Source organism: Mizuhopecten yessoensis, unplaced genomic scaffold, assembly GCF_002113885.1.
Source record: "Mizuhopecten yessoensis strain PY_sf001 unplaced genomic scaffold, ASM211388v2 scaffold10545, whole genome shotgun sequence".
In the NCBI taxonomy this organism is placed as follows: Eukaryota; Metazoa; Mollusca; class Bivalvia; order Pectinida; family Pectinidae; genus Mizuhopecten; species Mizuhopecten yessoensis.
In genome coordinates, this window is record NW_018408600.1 from 19,816 (window position 1) to 32,518 (window position 12,703).

The window sequence follows — 12,703 nt, forward strand, 5'->3', positions numbered from 1 at the left end:
TTCGTGGACAGACACATAAGGGGTGGCATCTGGGTAATAATAATTTATAGGGCCCGTATTCATGAAACCGTTCTCATGCTCATGTATGGATTTTGTGGTAAAGCCGAATTTCTTGTTTTAGTAATAAATTCATAAACAAATCTTATTTGTTCAATGATATGGAAAAAAATTGAAGAGACTTAAAGCCGAAAATTGTTTTCAATGTTTACATTTGACATTTTGATCGTTTGACAAGAGTTAACCGAGTTACAAGAAAGTAGGAATGAGCCAAGAATCCATGCTTGAGCATGAGAATGGTTTCATGAATACGGGCCCAGATTTCTAATCGTATTACCACTTGTAAGGTAGTCAAATATATTGCAGCAACGCATCAGGACAAAATCAGAAATAAAAGATAGCAAAATGTCATTAACTAACGGAGACCGAGAAGTCTTAACACAGCACCACGTAATACAGTCGTCATCAAGGAAAGTATACAGGTCAACAACATTTCCCTCTCTATATGTAGAAGGCTCTCCGATAGAACACTAGGTATCATGAATCTGTCCCATCAGTGTGTGGAAAACTATAACTGCTGTCCGGTTGTCAACTTTAAACAGTAACGAGGCCTAAATTTTGCCGCGAGTCCACGATTTTAACGGCCCATACTGAGAAAAAAGATTATACCTGAAGTGGTATGTAAGGTATGCTACAAACCTTCAATGCAACGTTTTACAGTCACAGCTGTGTCTGATGTACTGTACTTTGTAGTCACAACTGTGTCTGATGTACTGTACAACGTTGTACAGTCACAGCTGTGTCTGATGTACTGAACTTTGTACAGTCGAAGCTATGTCTGATGTACTGTACTTGTACAGTCACAGCTGTGTCTGATGTACTGTACTTTGTACAGTCCCAGCTGTGTCTGATGTACTGTACAACGTTGTACAGACACAGCTGTGTCTGATGTTCTGTACTTTGTTCAGTCACAGCTGTGTCTGATGTACTGTACAACGTTTTATAGTCACAGCTGTGTCTGATGTACTGTACTTTGTTCAGTCACAGCTGTGTCTGATGTACTGTACAACGCTGTACAGTCACAGCTGTGTCTGATGTACTGTACAAAGTTGTACAGTCAGAGCTGTGTCTGATTTACTGTACAACGTTGTACTTTGTACAGTCACAGCTGTGTCTGATGTACGGTACAACTTTGTACAGTCAGAGCTATGTCTGATGTACTGTACTTTGTACAGTCACAGCTGTGTCTGTTGTACTGTACAACGTTTTACAGTCACAGCTGTGTCTGATGTACTGTACTTTGCACAGTCACAGCTGTGTCTGATGTACTGTACTTTATACAGTAACAGCTGTGTCTGATGTACTGTACTTTGTGTACAGTCACAGCTATGTCTGATGTACTGTACTTTGTACAGTCACAGCTATGTCTGATGTACTGTACAACGTTGTACAGTCAGAGCTGTGTCTGATTTACTGTACAACGTTGTACGGTAACAGCTGTGTCTGATGTACTGTACTTTGTACAGGCACAGCTGTGTCTGATGTACTGTACAACGTTGTACAGACACAGCTGTGTCTGATGTTCTGTACTTTGTTCAGTCACAGCTGTGTCTGATGTACTGTACAACGCTGTACAGTCACAGCTGTGTCTGATGTACTGTCCTTTGTACAGTCACAGCTGTGTCTGATTACTGTACTTTGTACAGTAACAGCTGTGTCTGATGTACTGTACAACTTTGTACAGTCACAGCTGTGTCTGATGTACTGTCCAACGTTGTACAGTCACAGCTGTGTCTGATGTGTTGTACAACGTTGTACAGTCACAGCTGTGTCTGATGTTCTGTACAACGTTGTACAGTCAGAGCTGTGTCTGATTTACTGTACAACGTTGTACGGTAACAGCTGTGTCTGATGTACTGTACTTTGTACAGGCACAGCTGTGTCTGATGTACTGTACTTTGTACAGGCACAGCTGTGTCTGATGTACTGTACTTTGTACAGTTACAGCTGTGTCTGATGTACTGTACAACGTTGTACAGTACAGTTGTGTCTGATGTACTGTACTTTGTACAGTCACATCTGTGTCTGATTACTGTACTTTGTACAGTCACAGCTGTGTCTGATGTACGGTACAACTTTGTACAGTCAGAGCTATGTCTGATGTACTGTACTTTGTACAGTCACAGCTCTGTCTGATGTACTGTACAACGTTGTACAGTCACCGCTGTGTCTGATGTGCTGTACAACGTTGTACAGTCACAGCTGTGTCTGAAGTACTCTACGACGTTGTACAGTCACAGCTGTGTCTGATGTACTGAACTTTGTACAGTCGAAGCTATGTCTGATGTACTGTACTTGTACAGTCACAGCTGGGTCTGATGTACTGTACTTTGTACAGTCACAGCTATATCTGATGTACTGTACAACGTTGTACAGTCACAGATGTGTCTGATGAACTGTACAACGTTGTACAGTCACAGCTGTGTCTGATGTACTGTACTTTGCACAGTCACAGCTGTGTCTGATGGACTGTACAACGTTGTACAGTCACAGCTGTGTCTGATGTGTTGTACAACGTTGTACAGTCACAGCTGTGTCTGAAGTACTCTACGACGTTGTACAGTCACAGCTGTGTCTGATGTACTGAACTTTGTACAGTCGAAGCTATGTCTGATGTACTGTACTTGTACAGGCACAGCTGTGTCTGATGTACTGTACTTTGTACAGGCACAGCTGTGTCTGATGTACTGTACAACGTTGTACAGTCCCAGCTGTGTCTGATGTACTGTACTTTGTACAGTGACAGCTGTGTCTGATGTACTGTACTTTGTACAGTCAGAGCTGTGTCTGATGTACTGTACACCATTGTACATTCACAGCTGTGTCTGGTTTACTGTACAACGTTGTACAGTCACAGCTATGTCTGATGTACTGTCTACAAACCTTCAATGCAACGTTTTACAGTCACAGCTGTGTCTGATGTACTGTACTTTGTTCAGTCACAGCTGTGTCTGATGTACTGTACAACGCTGTACAGTCACAGCTGTGTCTGATGTACTGTCCAACGTTTTATAGTCACAGCTGTGTCTGATGTACTGTACTTTGTTCAGTCACAGCTGTGTCTGATGTACTGTACAACGTTTTATAGTCACAGCTGTGTCTGATGTACTGTACTTTGTACCGTCACAGCTGTGTCTGATGTACTGTCCAACGTTTTATAGTCACAGCTGTGTCTGATGTACTGTACTTTGTAGTCACAACTGTGTCTGATGTACTGTACAACGTTGTACAGTCCCAGCTGTGTCTGATGTACTGTACAACGTTGTACATTGATGTACTGTGCAACGTTGTACAGTCACAGCTGTGTCTGATGTTCTGTACAACGTTGTACAGTCAGAGCTGTGTCTGATTTACTGTACAACGTTGTACAGTAACAGCTGTGTCTGATGTACTGTACTTTGTACAGTGACAGCTGTGTCTGATGTACTGTACTTTGTACAGGCACAGCTGTGTCTGATGTACTGTACTTTGTACAGTGACAGCTGTGTCTGATGTACTGTACTTTGTACAGGCACAGCTGTGTCTGATGTACTGTACAACGTTGTACATTGATGTACTGTGCAACGTTGTACAGTCACAGCTGTGTCTGATGTACTGTACAACGTTGTACAGTCAGAGCTGTGTCTGATTTACTGTACAACGTTGTACAGTAACAGCTGTGTCTGATGTACTGTACCACGTTGTACAGTCAGAGCTGGGTCTGATTTACTGTACAACGTTGAACAGTACAACAGACACAGCTGTGACTGTTCAACGTTGCACAGTACATCAGACAGAGCTGTTTCTGTACACCGTTGTACAGTCACAGCTGTGTCTGATGTACTGTGCATTCGGGTGCAGAATCACGTATATCGACGTTTGAGTGAAGATATAAAAAAGTGGTAATATCTCTTATCTTTCTGCATGTTCTTTAACAAAAAATGTTTATATTGTTCTACGACATAAGATGCAGAAAGGGGTGGGGGTTAAAAGCACGACCCCTCCCAACCTCATCCCCCCCTCCCCCGATGCACACACACGCACACACACACACTCACAAACACACAAATATTCAATTTCTCCAATGTGGCGCCAATACATGTATTTATTTTGCAATTATTATGAATCAAGTTTTATAAACTTTTATTCACAGAGAAAAAAATACCCTGAGAACAAAATCAATATGGACGGACAGGTAGACCTTTCACGTCCGATCGGGGAGTCGAAACCCAGTCGTCTTGGTGAAAGGCGAGTGTGCTATCCACTGCGAATGAATACATATTTTAGGTAAAGTAGTGATGATCGATCACCTAAATTACACGTGAAGTTTTATTACTTTGTGATAAGTAACATATCATTTCATAGCGATTACCATGTAAGTAAAACATATACAGTGATGTGAAACCCGCAACTCCAATCGTAAAGTCTACGATTGCCAAGAAATGGATATTTCCTAATTTGTTAACGAGGCCTATTGTAGCATGATTATTTATATAACAAGGGGCATAACTCACACAATCAACCTGGTATAGTGATAGCCTCCCTTTAATCGCCTGTGTATTCTTTTATTTTCAAGGAGGCGACAACTTGGTTATGCCTGGTAGCTAACCGATAACATACGACATACTCATGTAAAATGGTTAAATAAAATGCAATTTTCATCTTCTTCATTAAAACTATAAATATGACTCATTAGTAAAGGATGACTTATGAAGTCTCAGGACGCATTTTCGATACCATAGAGCAGCTACTTAGATACCCTTGATATTTGTAAAATATATTGTACTTTTAGGAGTGAAATTGTCAAAGATAAATAGCCTTATGACATGGAATGTATTAAAATTGAACACATTAATACCGGGTCCACAAGAATTTATATACAAATCAGTTGTGTTCGAATCTTCAACTGACATTGCAAAGTATATACATGTAGTAACACACGAGAAAACATCAACATAAAAAGGAAACGAGGTTGGATAAGTTGAGGGTTTCTGCTTGCGTGCGTAATGGTCTTATTGTAATACTAAGGTTATATATATAATGCAAAAGATGTTCCCGAGGACAGAATTGTAAGGGGTGTTCCCGAGAATTGTAAGGGATAATCCAAAGGACGGACTTCTAAGTGGTTTTCCCTAGGCCAGAATTGTAAGGTTGATCTCGAGGACAGAGTTGAAAGGGGTGTTCCCGAGGACAGAGTTGAAAGGGGTGTTCCCGAGGACAGAGTTGAAAGGGGTCTTCCCGAGGACAGAAATGTAAGGGGTGTTCACGAGGACAGAGTTGAAAGGAGTGTTCCCGAGGACAGAGTTGAAAGGGGTGTTCCCGAGGACAGAAATGTTAGCGGTATTCCCGAGGACAGAAATGTAAGGGGTGTTCCCGAGGACAGAAATGTAAGGGGTATTCCCGAGGACAGAAATGTAAGGGGTGTTCCCGAGGACAGAGTTGAAAGGGGTGTTCCCGGGGACAGAAATGTAAGGGGTGTTCCCGAGGACAGAGCTGAAAGGGGTGTTCCCGAGGACAGAAATGTAAGGGGTGTTCCCGAGGACAGAAATGTAAGGGGTATTCCCGAGGACAGAAATGTGAGGGGTGTTCCCGAGGACAAAGTTGGAAGGGGTGTTCCCGAGGACAGAGTTGAAAGGGGTGTTCCCGAGGACAGAAATGTAAGGGGTGTTCCCGAGGACAGAAATGTTAGCGGTATTCCCGAGGACAGAAATGTAAGGGGTGTTCCCGAGGACAGAAATGTAAGGGGTATTCCCGAGGACAGAAATGTAAGGGGTGTTCCCGAGGACAGAATTGTAAGGGGTATTCCCGAGGAAAGAAATGTAGGGGGTGTTCCCGAGGACAAAGTTGGAAGGGGTGTTCCCGAGGACAGAGTTGAAAGGGGTGTTCCCGAGGACAGAAATGTAAGGGGTGTTCCCGAGGACAGAAATGTAAGCGGTATTCCCGAGGACAGAAATGTAAGGGGTGTTCCCGAGGACAGAAATGTAAGGGGTGTTCCCGAGGACAGAAATGTAAGGGGTATTCCCGAGGACATAAATGTAAAGGGTAATCCCGAGGACAGAAATGTAAGGGTGTTCCCGAGGACAGAATTGTAAGGGGTATTCCCGCGGACAGAATTGTAAGGGGGTGTTCCCGAGGACAGAAATGTAAGGGGTGTTCCCGCGGACAGAAATGTAAGGGTGTTCCCGAGGACAGAATTGTAAGGGGTTTTCCCGAGGACAGAAGTGTAAGGGTGTTCCCGAGGACAGAATTGTAAGGGGTGTTCCCGAGAACAGAATTGTAAAGGGTGTTCCAAAGGACAGAATGTAAGCGTAAGGGGTGTTCCCGAGGACAGAATTGTAAGAGATGTTTCAAAGGACAGAATTGTAAAGGTTGTTACAACAGACAAAATTGTAAGGAATATATCCGAGGACAGAATTGTAAGGGGTGTTCCCGAGGACTGAATTGTAAGGAGATGTTCCCGAGGACAGAGTTGAAAGGGGTGTTTCAAAGGACAAAATTGTAAGGGGTGTTCCCAAGGACAGAATTGTAATGGGTGTTCCCATTGAAAGAATTGTAATAGGTGTTCCCGAGGGCAGAATTGTAAGGGGTGTTCCAAAGGACAGAATTGTAAAGGGTGTTCCAACAGACAAAAGTGTAAGGAATATTTGTTGTTAGGGGTGTTCTAGTCCGAATTATTCTGACGTTTTAACGACTTTTTTCATATCGGTCTGTCGTCGATTAATCGACAACAGACCGATATGAAAAAAGTTGATAAAACGTCAGAATAATTCGGACCAGGGGTGTTCCCGAGGACAGAGTTGTAAGGGATGTTCCCGAGTACGGAATTGTAGTGGATTTTCCGGAGTACAGAGTTATAGGGGAGTTTCTGGGGTACGGAGTTGAACGGGATTGTCCGGAGTACGGAGTTGTAGGGGATATTCCCGATTACAGAGATGAAGGGGATTTTCCGGAGTACTGAATTGTAAGGGATTTTCCTGAGTACAGATATGAAGGGGATATTCCCTAGTACTGAGTTTTAGGGTATATTCCCGAGTACAGATATTTCAGGAATTTCGGAGTACTGAGTTGTAGGGGATGTTCCCGAGTACAGTGATTTAAGGAATTTCCGGAGTACTGAGTTGTAGGGGATGTTCCTGAGTACTGAGTTGTAGCGGATGTTCCTGAGTACAGAGTTGTAGGGGATGTTCCTGAGTATTGAGTTGTAGGGGAGTTTCTGGGGTACTGAGTTGTAGGGGATGTTCCTGGGTATAGAGATGTAGGGGATTTTCCGGAGTACTGAGTTGTAAGGGATGTTCCTGAATACAGATATGAAGGGGATAGTCCTAGTACTGATTTGTAGGGGATGTTCCCGAGTACAGTGCTTTAAGGAATTTCCGGAGTACTGAGTTGTAGGGGATGTTCCTGGGTATAGAGATGTAGGGGATTTTCCGGAGTACTGAGTTGTAAGGGATGTTCCTGAATACAGATATGAAGGGGATAGTCCTAGTACTGATTTGTAGGGGATGTTCCCGAGTACAGTGCTTTAAGGAATTTCCGGAGTACTGAGTTGTAGGGGATGTTCCTGGGTATAGAGATGTAGGGGATTTTCCGGAGTACTGAGTTGTAAGGGATGTTCCTGAATACAGATATGAAGGGGATAGTCCTAGTACTGATTTGTAGGGGATGTTCCCGAGTACAGTGCTTTAAGGAATTTCCGGAGTACTGAGTTGTAGGGGATGTTCCTGGGTATAGAGATGTAGGGGATTTTCCGGAGTACTGAGTTGTAAGGGATGTTCCTGAATACAGATATGAAGGGGATAGTCCTAGTACTGATTTGTAGGGGATGTTCCCGAGTACAGTGCTTTAAGGAATTTCCGGAGTACTGAGTTGTAGGGGATGTTCCTGGGTATAGAGATGTAGGGGATTTTCCGGAGTACTGAGTTGTAAGGGATGTTCCTGAATACAGATATGAAGGGGATAGTCCTAGTACTGATTTGTAGGGGATGTTCCCGAGTACAGTGCTTTAAGGAATTTCCGGAGTACTGAGTTGTAGGGGATGTTCCTGGGTATAGAGATGTAGGGGATTTTCCGGAGTACTGAGTTGTAAGGGATGTTCCTGAATACAGATATGAAGGGGATAGTCCTAGTACTGATTTGTAGGGGATGTTCCCGAGTACAGTGCTTTAAGGAATTTCCGGAGTACTGAGTTGTAGGGGATGTTCCTGGGTATAGAGATGTAGGGGATTTTCCGGAGTACTGAGTTGTAAGGGATGTTCCTGAATACAGATATGAAGGGGATAGTCCTAGTACTGATTTGTAGGGGATGTTCCCGAGTACAGTGCTTTAAGGAATTTCCGGAGTACTGAGTTGTAGGGGATGTTCCTGGGTATAGAGATGTAGGGGATTTTCCGGAGTACTGAGTTGTAAGGGATGTTCCTGAATACAGATATGAAGGGGATAGTCCTAGTACTGATTTGTAGGGGATGTTCCCGAGTACAGTGCTTTAAGGAATTTCCGGAGTACTGAGTTGTAGGGGATGTTCCTGGGTATAGAGATGTAGGGGATTTTCCGGAGTACTGAGTTGTAAGGGATGTTCCTGAATACAGATATGAAGGGGATAGTCCTAGTACTGATTTGTAGGGGATGTTCCCGAGTACAGTGCTTTAAGGAATTTCCGGAGTACTGAGTTGTAGGGGATGTTCCTGGGTATAGAGATGTAGGGGATTTTCCGGAGTACTGAGTTGTAAGGGATGTTCCTGAATACAGATATGAAGGGGATAGTCCTAGTACTGATTTGTAGGGGATGTTCCCGAGTACAGTGCTTTAAGGAATTTCCGGAGTACTGAGTTGTAGGGGATGTTCCTGGGTATAGAGATGTAGGGGATTTTCCGGAGTACTGAGTTGTAAGGGATGTTCCTGAATACAGATATGAAGGGGATAGTCCTAGTACTGATTTGTAGGGGATGTTCCCGAGTACAGTGCTTTAAGGAATTTCCGGAGTACTGAGTTGTAGGGGATGTTCCTGGGTATAGAGATGTAGGGGATTTTCCGGAGTACTGAGTTGTAAGGGATGTTCCTGAATACAGATATGAAGGGGATAGTCCTAGTACTGATTTGTAGGGGATGTTCCCGAGTACAGTGCTTTAAGGAATTTCCGGAGTACTGAGTTGTAGGGGATGTTCCTGGGTATAGAGATGTAGGGGATTTTCCGGAGTACTGAGTTGTAAGGGATGTTCCTGAATACAGATATGAAGGGGATAGTCCTAGTACTGATTTGTAGNAAGATTGTGGACACAAACATACGCCCAAACACGTCTTTTGTGAAACATTTCCTGCCGACCGAGCTGAGCATTTCTATCTGTCTGAGTCACAGGAACGCCATCAATACACACGAGGTTATTCTGTGTGAAGGGTTTGTCTTTATGATTATGGATTATGCTGTCCGCGGTGATCTTCTGACCCTGATTCGACAAAATGGCAGTATGTCGGACATGGAAGCACGCCAGACGTTCTCAGGAATCGCTCAGGGAATTAAGTATCTCCATGATAACGACATATCACACCGGGATATAAAATGTGAAAACATCTTCTTGATGAAGGACAAAACTCCGGTGATCGGGGACTTCGGGTTCGCCAAGCGTGTCCGTCTCGTGAACGGAAAGCCATGTCCCAGCACATCATACTGTGGTAGTATGGCATACGCCTCACCTCAGCTGCTGTTTAACCAACCTTACGACCCAAAGATGAACGATATATGGAGCCTCGGCTGTGTCCTCTTTATCATGATTTGTGCCACCATGCCATACGACGACATGCGCCTGGGTTTAATGCGCAGGAAAAGGGTATTCGAGAAGGTCATGTTTCCGGTCAGGGTAGTAGATAGGCTACATCCAGACTGCAAGGACCTCATCTACAAGATGCTTGAGGCTGAGACTGATCAGAGGTTCATCATAGAGGGTGTTCTGGCGCATCATTGGCTCAAGGAAGTCACATGATATATTTAAACTAGAGAATTGTTCAGCTTTGAGTCAGAGCTCTTCTTAAAATATGATGCAATACATCGTTAAATATCCATGCATGCGGACCTCCTTCGGAGACACTCACCACGCATATAAGCATATATGTATATTTAAATATATTTCAAGCTATATAATAAATATAAACTGAATAGTCTTTATTTTCATAACCAACCCATTTCAATGGTTAAGGTCAACCCTCGGTAAAGTGCCTCTAGATGGTTCTAAGATCCCTGTGGTAAGCTAGCATTACACACAACGTTTGTTGATGGTATCCATGTCTTCTCAAAATGGAGCTTAGTATAGACCTATTGATTACTCTATACTAAAACTAAGCTGGGTTTGTCGGAATGGCTTAAGTGTAAGTAAACAGTGAAAATCGTCATTGCCTCTTCAGCACACTCTAGACTCTCACAGTGTTTCCAGGCAAAGCAGGAGCGTTGGTTCAATAGGTCAAGTGCCGTTCCGCCCGGATGTGTGACGTTATGCATTCCTCGTGTCTCGAGGGTCATGCGCAATGAGAGCTGATCTATCTGTCACCTCAAAGTTTAGTCTAAACATATTTATTGCCAAAAGTAGACAGAGGGATAAGTTACAAGTTTTAAATAAAATACAACTTACCAACGCCTTCTCCAAATACACATTTTCAATGATACAGTCGTAAATACAATTTGAACTCCAAATCTCTGGCTGGATTTAATAAATTTGCACATATCTGAAGTCCACGGAAAATAGGGAATGTCAAACAAAACTATTTCGTAATTTAACGCAACATTCAAATTATTTAAATTTTGAACCAGAATACGTCTTTCAATCGTAAAAAGTTGACATTCCAAAAAGTAGTGAGAGACATTATCATATGGATGACCACGCAAGCTGTACTTTCAACAAGGTTAACTCTAAAGAGGTCGTTATTGAGGGAACTGCAATGGTGTGTGAGCTTAGTATGCAAAATATGAAGTTTACGATTTCCGAATTTAAGGTAGATAGATGGAACTGATTGTATATTTGATGTTAAACAGGTTTTGAATAAATTTATAGAGGGCAATGATCAAACCGAGTTCTCTGAGTTATTCCAACAATGAAGAGTAGAAGGTAGAAAAGAAGAATTAGTAAGAGGCAGTCTGAAAGGAGGAATCCTATAGTCATTATTTTTACGTAAGGCGTAACGGTTATTTTCTTCAGTTAAGGGGGGCAAAAGATTAGATAAAGTTTCAAGAACAGTTTCGTAATAGAAATTATTAATAGGGGTATAAGAAGAGAAAGTTCTGATATAATGCAAGCAGCTTCATGTTGGGCTTTTTCTAAATTTTCAGATTCATATGTAGTGCCATCGTCTGATACCTCACAATCATAGTCTATGTGTCGTCTATTTTCTCTTTGTTGAATTGTTGAAAGGTTTCCAATTTACATTTTTTTGTTGCAAAAGTTATGCAATACATCTGGGTCTTTTCAGGATTAAAACTAAGTATTTAGGATCTCTAGGTCACTATTTAAAATTTCTTGAATTTCTGGACAAGTTGATGATGACTTTCATAATGACGTATCCTCTGCAAAAAGACGAGGTGTTAATAAATAGAAGAAATAAAATTGGTCCAAGAATAGAGCCTTGTGGAATGGAGCAACATGGCGGCGTTGGGTTAGAAGCGTATGAAGGAGCTCCGGTAATTTATCCTGAGAATGCCTCTCTAGTAACCCCGGAAAGTCCCCAATATTGGACTGTGTGACGGTGAGATCATTTCTAACATAATGATAACATTATTTTGAAAAAATATTTTGAAATATCCCCTTTGCGGACCATAATAGCATTCATTACCTGTATACCTGAGGTACACACATGTACCTGAACGATACCTGTGTTGCACGTGCAGACTACTATACTCACCTATGTGACATGTATGTTAGTACTGGAGTTACACCCTGGAAAGCTGTGGTTTATTTATGAACGTTTATTCGTACANGTAATTTCCATTTGTTTTGGATAAATCCCCGTTAATAAGGACATATTAAATGTTATTTTGAGGGGAGTACAAACAGTGTGAGAAGTATTTCTTAGCATATGGTGGCTGATTCAATTCCCACCCGGGGCCATGCGGAGCTTCAATATCTGTAGAACATCGCGTATTTCAGTGGAATTTAATCTAATTGAACTAATTTATTTTTCAGGTTTTGGCTCAATAATCGGAACATCTATGTAAATGTAACCTAAGACGAAACGTCATCGTCTCAAAAACAACACTAATTTAGCCAATGATGCAATAGAGAATACCATGGATTGAACACAGTGGTTAGTGACACAGAAAGAGTGAAGGAAGTTACGGCACCGTAGAATACAGATATATCTGTAACATGAGACACAGAAGAGATCAAAATAAGATCTGCCGCCCCATGGTGTGTCTCCGTGATAAACCGCAACACAACAAACCTCTGTTCATCGTAGTAATAGATAGAAATGAATGATAAATGTTGCCTAATACTCTATGAATAACAATACCAAAGAACTGTTGTCGTGAAATCAGCTTGGTGAAGTAAACATGTACATAGAATCCGTTCTTAGTTAAATCTGTGTTCACGGCAAGCTGACGAACTAATCAGTTCTTAATCAAATCTGTGTCCAGGGCAAGCTGACGAACTAATCCGTTCTTAGTTAAATCTGTGTCCACGGCAGGAGA

General features: G+C 42.2%; 2 protein-coding genes across 2 annotated transcripts; both read left to right on the forward strand.

Moving 5' to 3' along the window:
• Positions 1–5,172: 5,172 nt before the first annotated feature.
• On the forward strand, positions 5,173–6,994 carry LOC110461034 (collagen alpha-2(IX) chain-like; the record flags this gene model as incomplete). Its single annotated transcript, XM_021514305.1, has 2 exons — positions 5,173–6,124; positions 6,814–6,994. Coding segments are annotated over 2 exons (1,133 nt in total), but the record flags the coding sequence as incomplete, so codon positions are not given.
• Positions 6,995–9,263: 2,269 nt separating this feature from the next.
• LOC110461036 (testis-specific serine/threonine-protein kinase 2-like) lies at positions 9,264–11,084 on the forward strand. The gene has a single exon (XM_021514308.1). The coding sequence runs from the start codon at positions 9,264–9,266 to the stop codon at positions 10,008–10,010; it is 747 nt and encodes a 248-aa protein (XP_021369983.1). The 3' UTR covers positions 10,011–11,084.
• The last annotated feature ends 1,619 nt before the right edge of the window (positions 11,085–12,703 follow it).